Source organism: Sminthopsis crassicaudata, chromosome 1 (assembly GCF_048593235.1).
Source record: "Sminthopsis crassicaudata isolate SCR6 chromosome 1, ASM4859323v1, whole genome shotgun sequence".
Taxonomy (NCBI): domain Eukaryota; kingdom Metazoa; phylum Chordata; class Mammalia; order Dasyuromorphia; family Dasyuridae; genus Sminthopsis; species Sminthopsis crassicaudata.
Window position 1 is genome coordinate 565,968,253 of NC_133617.1, and position 12,538 is coordinate 565,980,790.

General features: G+C 38.0%; 1 protein-coding gene across 2 annotated transcripts in view; it reads right to left on the reverse strand.

Annotated features, from left to right (window-relative positions):
* Positions 1 to 8,863, reverse strand: part of RASA1 (RAS p21 protein activator 1) — a 102,781-nt gene extending 93,918 nt beyond the window's left edge. For both annotated transcript variants that reach the window (XM_074282137.1, XM_074282136.1), the window contains exon 1: positions 8,261 to 8,863. In XM_074282137.1, coding sequence (XP_074138238.1) covers positions 8,261 to 8,724 — 464 coding nt within the window. In that variant the 5' untranslated portion in view covers positions 8,725 to 8,863. The remainder of the gene's footprint in view (positions 1 to 8,260) is intronic.
* Between the last annotated feature and the right edge of the window lie 3,675 nt (positions 8,864 to 12,538).

The following is a 12,538-nucleotide window of genomic DNA, read 5'->3' on the forward strand; positions in this document are numbered from 1 at the left end:
TTTTTCCCTAAAATGCAAACTCTCAGCAGCTACATAAATTATCCAAATCACTAATAAAAGAATAACTAATAATAATAAAATAACTTACTTTTTAATTAATATTTCTAACACTGGCAAAGATGCCAATTTAGATGAAAATGATAAATAGTGATGAATTGGGTCAAATTTTTGGAAAATAACTGGCAAATTTACTAACAAAGTCACTAAATTGTACATACTCTGACCTAGTGATACTACTATCCCAATGAAATCAGAGAAGGATAGGTGCCATGCCTACTGAAATATTCAGTTATTCAACAAGCAGTACTAGGTAACTATGCTCATAGCAGCACTTTTGTGGTAGCAAGAAAAATTAAGACTTATGAATGTAATAAAATAATGTTTAATCTAAGGGGGAAAAAAATAGTATCAGGAAATCAAAGAAATAAGTCTAGTTTGTTGCTTTAAAAAAACATCTATTAATGTTAAACATGGCTTCTTTCTCCATGCTCTGAAAAAGTTTTACTGTGGAGGCAATTAAGGAATTGATCAAAGAAGTGGAGGTAATCAAAAAGCAGAATGAATAAAGGGATAGAACTGAGACTAGATGGTGAAAAGTGCTTTAGTTCAGTGGTCCTCAAACTTTTTAAATAGGGGGCCAGTTCACTGTCCCTCAAACTGTTGGAGGGCCAGACTATAGTAAAGACAAAAGCTCACTCTTGGCTCCGCCCCTCAGTCCATTTGCCATAACCCCTAAGGCCGCATTTGGCCTGCAGGCCATAGTTCAAGAACCCCTGCTTTAGTTTTTAGAATTCAGTATTTCTGCTATTGTTTCTGCTATCCACTGAATCCTAGTAAAAGGAATCCAAGAAATTATTTTAAATGCATAATTTAACAACCATATGCTCTGAATTATAACAACCTTACATATCTGCTCCTATGCCATTCACATGTGGATCAATAGTTTTATCATTTTCAAAATTCCCAAGAAAGTAGTGGAAAGTAATAGAAATAAAGAAAATAAGAGAGAATGGGAATGAAAGAATAAAAAGCACAGCAGAACTTAGGCTTGAGATATCTATCTACTACTACTACTACTACTATTACTACTACTACTACTACTACTACTACTACTACTAATAATAATAATAATAATAATAATAGCTAGGACATTTATATATCGTTGTAAGGTTTGCAAAGCACTTTATAAATATTATTTCATTTTATCCTTGGGAGTTTAAATGCAAGTAGTTGTCTGAGGCAGAATATGAATTCAGATCTCTCTAATTGCAAATCCAAGAATCTATTCACTATGACACCTAGTTTCAAGATATTTATAGATAAGAAATTTTATTGCACCTTTTTTATGGCTGCACACATCACTAGGAAGTTTTAGGCTAAGCATCAACCAATAATGACGCCAAGTTCAAGACTCTATTCACTATGAGATCTGATTTCAAAATATTTATAGATTAAAAAAAAAATTTACTCACCTTTTTTATGGCTCCATATATCATAAAGAAGTTTTTAAGCTCTAAGCATCAACCAATAACAAGCAAAATATTGAGTACAGGAAAACTGTATTAAACAGGATGGGGAAATATAAGAAACAGAAAATGTAGGCCCTACACCAGAACTATTCATAATGTAATTAGAAAAGAACTAAAACACACAAGACAGTTTCTATGGTTACTATCATGAGGTAAAAATAACATAATTAATTGGTCAGAATTTTATGAAGACTCACAATGGCCAAATGAATTGAGTTTTGTCTTGTCTTATCATGTCCATGCCCTTCTATTAATCTTATGGAAGTAAAAAAAAAAAAAATCTGTTCCAACCCTCTAACCCCTAATCTGGGCTCCAAGAGGGAGTGGATTCCAAGTATGAAATGAAGCCCACTAAGTGGGCACCAGTAATCTGGGAAGTAGACCCTACCAAAAAAAGTTTAAAGGATCAGTTATAAGAATTATAAACTAAACAAAGGTCCTGAAGAGCTCACAACCTGCTGAGTAGGTGTGCTTTGATTATTTATGTTCATGTTACAGAAGAAATTAAGGCCAAGATTAAGTGACTTGACACCAGAGTTTACTAGGCCAGGGAATGATATGGTCTAGACTACCATTTAGGAATGTCATTCTCCTACCTGTGAAGAATATTGCAATAGTCCAAGGGGAGACGAATCCAGGGACTCTTAAGTCTTTACATTCAAAGAAGACTTTGTTCAGTTTTCTTATGAATAAATTTTTTCAGTAATTGTAACAGATTCATACTAATTAATCCATTCTGATATTCTCCTTCTAGAGCAAAACACAGACAGCCAAGCTAACAGGTAAAATCTTTGACAATATAACAGAAAAAGTCATCACCCTCATAAGAGGTTGAAACAAGAGAATTAGAAATTTCTTTCTCTTTTTAAAACACTGTTCTAAACAAAAGAACTTACCAGTCAGAAAATCAAACACTGCCCACTTTTTAATATGATTACAACTCAAGATTTAATCTGACATTTTAATTGTCAAGAACACTACTCATCTAGGCAACATCAAGAGTTATCCTACTTGTTCCTATCAGTCACTGCTAAGATTTTAAAATTTTCAAAAACTGTAAATTCAAAAATATGGAAAATTATTCTGCAAAAACTAATGGTAGTCATATAGGCCTAAAAGCCTTCACACAGATTACACAACTATTTTTGTGACCATAAATGTTATTTGAGCAGAAATTCAAAATTGTTTCAAAATAATTTTACTTAATACCATAGACCAAATACCAGAAAAAGATAATGTTAAGACAAAAGTCCTTCTCTCAAAAAACTTAAAATATAATTAGAAAGAAAACTGGTATCAAACAAGAAAACTGATAATTTAACAAGAGGATGTGCTAATGTACACAGAGTTGGTTCACAAAAAGTGCTATGAAAAATTTGAGAATTCAACTGCATTTGCCAAAAAGAAGGAAGGAAGGGTCTGTTTTAAGAATTTGAGACATCAGAAGAGGGAAAGGGAATGGGCACAAATTAATTAATAAGTAATTAATAAGTTATTCCTGGAAAAACACATTGGTGCTCAATTATAGAGGAGCCCAAGACTGCCAGAATCAAGAATTTATAACATCTGTTTAACAAGGAAAGGCCACTGACATTCTTTTTCCTTTAGTAGTAGATGGACATTATTATCAAAAAGACAAATTAGAAAAATTAATCCAATAGCAGGATTATTTTTAAAAATGGGCTAAAGAGCATAATATGAAGAAATGAGGAGTTGTAATAGGATGGTTACATTAGGAATGGAAAGGAAATGACATGAAAGATTGTGGTAGCTTACAGTGGGGAAAAATACTGAATATAGAATTAGAAGTCTTGGATATAAATTCTGGGTTCTCTCACTACTTATGTGAACTTCAGAAAGCTGTCAAAATACCACGGCCTGTGGATACAAAAAAAAAAGTGGGGATGGGGGGGGCAAAAGATGGTTCCTGCTCTTCAGGAGCTGAGTCTAATGTTGAATTTTAGTTTCTATAGATGTAGGGGAAAAAAATAATGGACAACACTACCTCTAAGGTATCTGGCAGCTCTAAATATGTGATCCTGAAATCACTAGTAATGAAAAGCATAGTATAATAGAAAAAGCACTAAATTTAGAATCAGAGAGCAAGGTTCAAATCCCACTTCTATTACTTAACACCTATATAATATGCACAGTTTTTTCATCTGTAAAATGAAAGGACTGGGTCCAAATGGCCTTCTAGGTCCAAATTTAAGATTCTCTGATTACAAAAATAACCATGATCAATAGATAAAGAATATTTCAAATCAAATGCAATGTTTAATAAGAAGCATTCTCCAAATTCATAAAAGATATATAGCTGCAAATTAAAAAAATAATAATCACAACAGCAAAAGCTGTATATGAACACATATAACCTAAATAAAACATTTCCATGGGCATCAAATTCTTTGTGCACTGCCTTATCATGGTATGGAGGTAACCAGAGCTTCTCTTAGATGAGTAAAGTTCTGCCAATTAAGAGAATATTGGGAAAGTTTCAAGTATGACTCTCAGTCAGATAAAAACTTAAGTAAAAAGACTTTTGTTAGTACCCTAACTATTGGTGTTAATCCATCCCAAATTACTCTGTACTTAGCCAATTTGGGTGTCTATGTGTTTATTAATTTTACATTAAATTACAAATAGTTTTATATTTTATATAAGCCAGCTGGTGGTGTTACCATGGCTAGAGCAAAGCTTCTTAAACTCTGTGTTGCAACCCCAAATAGGGTCACATAACTGAATGTGAGGGTCAAGAAAAATTTGCCAACAGTAAAAGGTATCAAATATTCTGCCAAGATTTACTTCTTTAGGTAAAAATAAATAAGTACATCCATTTTATTAGTATGCAAAGTTGTTTTTGTCTTTACTAAATGATAAAATTATTTACCAAATTTTTAAAAATTAATTTCTTTAGGATTATCAGCAAATGTTTGATCTGTATACCTATTTTATATACTTACATATCAGGGGTCATTTCTCAGACTAAAAGGATTAGTGAAACATGGAAAAGTCCCAGACTAGAGCACTGAGCCTGGAATTAGGGAGATTTAGTTTAATTCAGTTCTGAGAAACTTAGTAGCCTGTGTGATACTAGGCAAGTCACTTAACCTGAATCAGTTCCCTCAATTTAAAATAAGGATGATAATAATAGCATCTTGTTCTTGGCACACTACCTGACACAAAGTAAGCTACACAAATGCTTACTGCTTTCCTAATCTCTCCCTCCCTCCCCTCCTGTCCCTCCAGTACCCCTCCTTTTAATATATATATATATATATATATATATATATATATATATATATATATATATATATATGTATGTATACAGATATACACCCACACACACACATACTATCTCTTACACAGAAATAAATGTAAGGTTACCTAGAATAGAAATTTTTTTCATAATTTGAATTTGTAATCCAAAACTTAACACAATGCCTTGTACATGGCAGGAACTTAATATTTGTTGCTTGATTGATACATTATTTATCAAGAGTTTTGCCACAAGTAATTAATTTCTTGTCCACTTTATAAAACCATCTACAAAATTCTGAAGTGATTGTTATCTATATCTTTCCTAAATGAGGTATCAACATATCAATGAAATCACAATTTTTAATCATTAAAGTAATAAGCATCTTGTATATGTACTATAAATTTCACTATAGGACAAATCTTCAAGATACAAAACAACATAACACAAAGCATGCATGGTAACTGTTCAAAAGCAAATCTATTTGAAAGTTTCTCTTTGGACCTCACATCTATCATTATTTGTATTTACTTTGTATTACTTATTTGTGTATTAGACATATGCTCTACATATACTGAAGCAGAATAAAGAGTATGATCCAAAAGACCTATGACCAAAAAAGGAAGTAGGTAGTGATGTAATAATAATCCATGGACACCTACAAGCTCCACTTATATCTATACATTATTAAAAGATCTAGAGAAAGGCCCTCAGTGCTTTGGTGGGTCCCCAGCAAAGGATATTCAAGACACAAAGGATGAAGATTTAGAAATGAATAGATATCTGAAACACTTTTGGGAGTATACTTACATTAGTGAAATCATATATTTATCAAAGTAGCACTATTGGACTGACAGTAAGTCCCTTAATGTCAGGAAATATGCCTTATCTAAACTTTTCCCAATATTCCTGAGCTCTTAAGACCATACACTGTAAGCAGTTGACAAATGGTTGATGAATCTGTATAACAAAACGTCAAGTATAGCATATATTTACAGTAATAAAACAAAGTATATTCTTAATAATAATAAAAATAAAAAAGGTTTTCCATTTTTATATAGTTTTAAGAGTTGCAAAGCACTCTACAAATCTCTTGATCCATACAACAGATATCTTATCCAAGATCACAGAGCTAGTAAGGGTCTGAGGTTAATTAAGATTGTTAACTACAAATGATCACACTCTTGGTTTTCTTTGAAGCACACACAAAAAAAGTTAAATCTAGTGGAAATTCTGTATATTGTTGTTAATCAATAGCAATATTTAATAATACTTAATAAAAGAGCTGTTTTTGCATTCCCTTCCAAAGGGGCAGTTACTGAAATATTAAAAATATCTTTTTATCTCAAGAGATCAGTAGCATAAAATGTGCAAGATTCCAGCTGCTTTGTCTCTTTCTAAATCAAGTTTAGATTATTTCAAAATTTGGTTTCAGAAAAAAAAACTTATACAAAATAATACTTAACCAATAAATATTTGAGCACTTACATCAACTGTAAAGACAGCATTTTGTAAACCTTAAAATACTATATATTTTTAAAATGCTATACAAATGTGACCTATTATTACAAAATCACATTTTTATTTCTAAAGTAAGAATTTTACCAAATGTCAATCTTATCAAAACTCATAATAAATGAACTCATTTCTTGAAACACTTATTTACTATGCAAATAACCAAAGTGAATTTTTAGAAAATTTTTATCACTACAAAATTAGTAGGCCACTTTAAAAACAACCCTTAATGTCTCTATAATCTGAAACCTAATTTTTAATAGCATTTTCAAAAATGATCCCATAAATAACCTGTTTTTACATCACTTAGTGAAAACTGCAAAATCTCTGTAGGAAACAATGTTCAAAAAACTGTAAATTCTCAAGAGATTCAACATTGTTTAAACATGGGGCTTTTCAAATTTTATATACTTATGACCCTTCCCCTGCAAAAAGATTCTTTGCACAACTCAATTTTGTACTGTTAATTTTCATAATGTGTGTATTATTAGTTGTGAAGGCTACTGAGTACATAAAATGACAACTTAAATTGATGCTGATCAAGAAGACTGATCATACAGTATGAAAAACATTTCCCATTTTAATAAAGTCATCAATACTGTAATCAGACAGAAAAAAGTAAACTGAAAAAGATGGTTGGGAAGTAGTTATTATTCCTATCACACAAATTTAGGACACATACCTGCTAACCTAAGACAGTAAAATTAGATCTTATAATTGCTCTCTGAACTTTTTATCATGGCTTTATGAATAGGATTTAATTCTACTTTTCTGCCCTAAAAACCAGAATGCACACCCACAAAAAAGGACCAAAAGAATCCTGCTTTAGTGTGATGTGCATTACAACATATTTTCCTAATTAATTTTAAGAATAATCCAGTTAAACTCTTCTTAAGTAGCTTAAAATCAAAATATTCTAAGTCATGTGTTCTCAATTACTTAACTGCACAGATTTTTTAACCAAATCATTTTGGTTCTGCCACACGTTTAGTCTACCAAGACGAAAAGTGTAAATTTAAATACATAAGATTTATTTAAGAAAAAAAAGTTTAGGATGCTTGAATATTATACTCCTGATCATCTCTTTAAACTCAGAATTCAACTGAAGATGAAACAATTTGTTAAGGCAATTAAACTAAAAATGCTTATATTATCAGTATCAGCCACAAAAATAAGATTCTCCTGGGATTGCCAATTTGATTTCCATGTGATTATTGCAATCTATCAATCTTTTAATTATTGAAAAGAAGTATAAACTTTTTTCCCTCTCTTCGAAATTCAACAAGTACTTTGAATAAGTATCATTAAAAGAATTAATTTTGAGAAAAAAAATCACTATATCATTCAAAAATTTGAATCACCAAACGAATATTAGGCATTGCTTCCCTCAATTATTCCTAATTCAAAAATTATAAGTCTCCTTCCCTGCCTCACTCACTCCCAAGCTTTGGACGTCTAGCTTATAGAACATTCGGTTCAGATTGAGGTTTCCGTTGAAGTCCAGAAGTTTAGATTGGCGTTCTTTTAAAAGTTATCGTTTCAATAACCAATTTTTTAAAAGTAGTAGCACCAAACGCTATTTCTATAATTAACCCATTTCAACCCTTCCCCCAATCACCCTCACTAAGGATAACCGAGTTTCAGCAATCAAGTGTGCGGCAACCTCAGGTCCGAGCCCCTTATCACATGGGGCTGAGGGAGTCTCATATCCTATTCTGCTCTGCAGGCATCTCCCCCCTCATGGAACCTTTCAAACTTTATACCTTCCTTAAGGAGTCAAATGCACCAAGAAGCGGGAGTATTTCTATATGTAGGAGTCCCTACATCCTCTGCCCATAATTGCCCCCCAAATAGTCCGTTTCGGGATAAGGCGTGGAGGGTTAAGCGAGTAACAGAACCCCTCAGGGGGACGAATTCTCCCACTCCCCCGAAGGCACCCGCCCCACTCCAGACTCACTGGTTGGTCGGGGGCGCATTGAGAGGGATGGCCACCTCCTCCTCCTCGTACTCGGGTCCATCCAGGGAGTCGCCTTCGTCCACAGTCCCTGGGCCACCGCCCAGGAGAGAGGGCAGCTGCTGCGGCGGTGGCGGTAAAGGCGGAAAGCCCCCCAGACCAGGGGCATCAGCGGGCAGCAGGGCGCCCTTGGAGGGGACGGCCTCCCCCGAGGAACCGACGGTAGCGGGAGCACCTCCCGCCCCAGGCCCGCCTCCCAGAGCCGAGCACAAAGCAGGGCCCCCAACTCCGTGAGCCAGGCCTGGGCAGGAGGCGGGGGGACAGGGCAGGGCCGCCGGGGTCCTGACCCGACCCACAGCAGCACAGGGATTGGGGTCGGCGGCCGAGGCCGAGTCTCCTCCGCTGCCTCCCGCCCCTGTGGTCGCTGGACTGCCCTCCTCACTCCCGGCCGCCTCGGCCGCCATCATGTTGGAGCCCGCTTGGCCCGGCCCTGCCTGGCCCTGCCCGTCCGGGAGCCCCGGGGGCCACAGGGCCCCGGCTCCTGGCCGCCCCTCCCCGGCGGCCCCCCCTCAGCTCCCCGGGCCGCGGAGGAAACAACAACAAAAGGACGGAGCCCGCCCGCCCTCCGGCCCGAGGAGCCCCTGGGGCTGCAGCCCGGGTGCCCCGGAGCGGCCTGACCGGCTACGGAAAGAGAGGAGGGAAAAAAAAAAAAAAAAAGGACCGCGACCCCAGCCCCCTGCCGAGGCGCGCACACGCCCCTAAAGGCAGACCTTCCACACGCGCGCGCGTGCACTCACGCACACAAAAGATACACACCCCCCAAAAGAAAACTTCCCAGCTCTGTAACTAACTAACGAGTACGGGAAGAAGGGAAACTGAGCTGCAGCCAGCGCTGCTACTGCAGCCGCCACCACTACCACCTCTTCACCGCCCCAGTTCTGGCCACCCCCACCGCAGCAGCCGCCGCCGCCGCTGCCGCTGCTGCTGCCGCCGCCGCCGCAGCTTCATCCTCCACGGGGCGGGAGGAAGGAGGGTAGAGGAGGAGAAGAGGGAGGGAAGGATTGGGGGCGGGAGAGAGCGCGGAGGAGAATCCCGAATCGTGATTCCCAACCTGGATTTCGCAGTTAGGGGAACTAGAGAGAAGAGAAAGGGAAATGGGGAGGGGATCCCGAAAGGGGAAAGGAAGGGAAGGTGGGAGGGAGGGGGAGAGGAAAAAAAAAAAGTAAAAGAAAGAAGGCGTCTGCGCAGGCGCACCAAGGAAAGCTTTGGGCGCGGGGAGAGCCCGGGAGTGGAGCTGATGGGAGGAGGAAAAGGAAGGGGCGGGGGAGGAGAGGGAAGGAAGAGGTGGGCGCGCGCGCGTTCGCGGCTCTATTCGACTCCTACCAGTCGGGCGCGTGGCGAGCGGCCACTCTGAATTGTCCGCCTCATTTCGGCGGCGGCGCGCGTCTTCCAAGGCATTGTTCAAATGGGCCCACGGCCCGCGAGCCGCTTTGTTCCCAGACTTCCTCCGAGTGCCTCGGCCAGCCCCTGCCGCCCTGACCCATCCTGGGGCTAGCTGCTGGCTGCAGGGGGTGGGGACAGAGAAAAGTGTGAGCCCTCCCGGAGCGCTGGAGGAGTTGCGTGGCTTGGGGATGTGAAGCCCAAAGTGGGTTTCGGGGAGCACCCAGACTGGGGCGTCACATTCAGTGGTCTCCAGGCTCACTCGATACTAAATTGGATACGAAAAACATTTCCCTAGAACTCCTACATTCCCCCTTTCCCCCCAAATCAGAAGCTAACTAGGAAGGGAATAGAAGTCTACACTTATTGGGCACCTCTTTATGCCCTGCACTGTGCTAAGTGCTAGCAAAGTAGGAATGGTGTAGAATCTGCTGTTGACAAAGGCTCAGACGAAAAGTGGAAACAATATGCAAATAATTGCAAATGGAGAAGGCTCTTTAATTAAAAGAGGGTGGGGGAAGTTTCCTGTAGAAGGTATGATTTTGGCAGGAACTTCCAGGAGGCAGAAACTGCAGTTGGGGTAGGGTCGTAAAGGATCTAAAGCGTGCGGTGGAAAAGAGTACTAGAGTCAAAATGCCTGTTGCCTTTGTAACTTTTGGCAGCAAAATTAATTTCTTTTCTGAACCTAGATTGTCTAATCTGTAAAATGTGGGATTCGTGCTACATAATCTCTCAAATTCCCTTCCAACTCTAAATGACCATAATTTTAAATTGCCCCAAACCTGGAATTCTTATCCTCCTTACCTCCATTCCCTGGCTTCCTTCAAATCCCAGCTAAACTCACCCCTTCTCCTTTTCCTACCTCCCCCTCCCCCACGTTACCTCTAAAGCTAGTGCTCGTCTCTGTTGATTATCTCTAATTAATCTTTTATATATCTTATTTCCACAAAGTTGTTTGTACATTGTCTCCCTCAATTACGCTGAGCTCCTGGAGAACTAGGAAGATTTTTGTTTAGTTTGTCTCTCCACTCCCTCCCACTTGCCCCCCCCTTTGTAATATCTACATAGTACCTGCCATTTAGTATCAGCTTAATAAATGCTTGTTGACTAGTTGACAATGTTCTCAATTCATAATGCTCAATTTCTTTGTGACTTTCTGATCAGATTAAGGACGACATAACGATAATAGGGTGGAGGGAAGGGAGCACCAGCAGCACAGACAAAACACTAAACTGTTTGTCTTAACCCCTGCCCTAAAAAGCGTTGGCATATAAAATTCTATTGGATGTGCCAGGACAGACAAATAGAAGAGTGAAAATCAACAACCTTTGCAAGCTGAAACAGGCCAGAAAAACTAATAATGAAAGATATCTTTGCATACCACCACCAAGTTCTCCCATGCCTCATCCTGGCATAGAGGGGGTCTTGAACATTATGCCAGATAGCACAAGTTCTAGCAGGTCTTACCAACGTGGAAAGGCTTAGAGCCGGAACCCAGCAGTTGATGACTATATATTGTGCAAGGACTAACCTAGCTAATTTTGAAAAAGCTCATCACCTAGTTTGTAGGAAAATGAATTTTTCTACCATAATATCCAAAGGTATAGGCCACTTGAGACATTACTTAACACGAGCAAAATTACTGATTCTTAAGGTTTCTTTGCATAGTATTTCTTTACAAATTTCCCAACAAGTTCTTGAAAGAAACTTTTAGCCTCTTTATATAGCAAAGGATATTTTTCCATTAGTAATAAAAACCAAAAAAATAACACTGGTAGGAAAGGGGAGGTGCTTGGGCAAAATGGGCAGTTGCCTTTTGGTAGGGAGATATTTCCTAGGTCTAAGATCAAATTGTTAAATTTTTAGTATAAGCATTTACACCTCAGAAATCAAAGCTACAAATAAGGTTTGATTTCTTATTTTGTAGACTTAATGAAATAATTGTGCTAATTAAATTTAAAAGTGCTTTACCTTTTAAAATACTGCATTTTTGAGAGTTCTTAAACATTTACCAGAAAAAAGGAAAAAAAAAATATATATATATATATCTGAAATTACACCAGCATTTGATTCATTCAAGTGGTTTAAGCTCTACATACAAACATTTCTTCTCATTTTAATGAAAATCCTTTTGAGAGAGGAAACATTAAGTCCCTAAGAATTTAGATTTTTATATAAATTTTCTCACTGTGGTGTAATTGGCAGAAGAAAAATACTGACACTGGGTAGAAATGGGAAAGGACCTAAAGAAGGGAAGGAGGAAAAGAAAGGGATGATAAGAAGCATTGAAGAAAAGGCTACTCATGTCATTAATTTGCCTACAACACACTTTTTCACTTAACATCTATTCTGAAAACTATTTCAATTCTCTTACACTTGTTTTCATCCTTATATAAATTTGCCAAGTACCATTGTGTATGTTGTGGAGGAGGGGGCAGAATAGAGAGGAGAGGATTAAGGTTGGGAATTCACACAGTAAGGGAGGGAAGGAAACACATTAGAAAATACCGAGCTATTGCTTGTAACTATGGGAGACCCTTGCATGCAGGAGTTGAGAATAGTGGACCAGAGGAATAAAGTATCTCTTTGACTCTTGGAAAGGTAATGAAATAACACCTCTCAGGGCACACATAATGTCTAATCTCCCCCAACTACAAAATGTAGTCAGATTTTTTTCCTTCTTAGAGTTTTACCAAATGAGGAACCAGAATCTAACTGCTGCCTTATATTTTTCTCTAGTTGTTTTCAGATACATTGCACTACTGTAAGCAGAAAAATACCTAGTATACTACTACTAAAGTCATATCAAGCCAAATAGAAATGCAGACTACTAATCTGAAA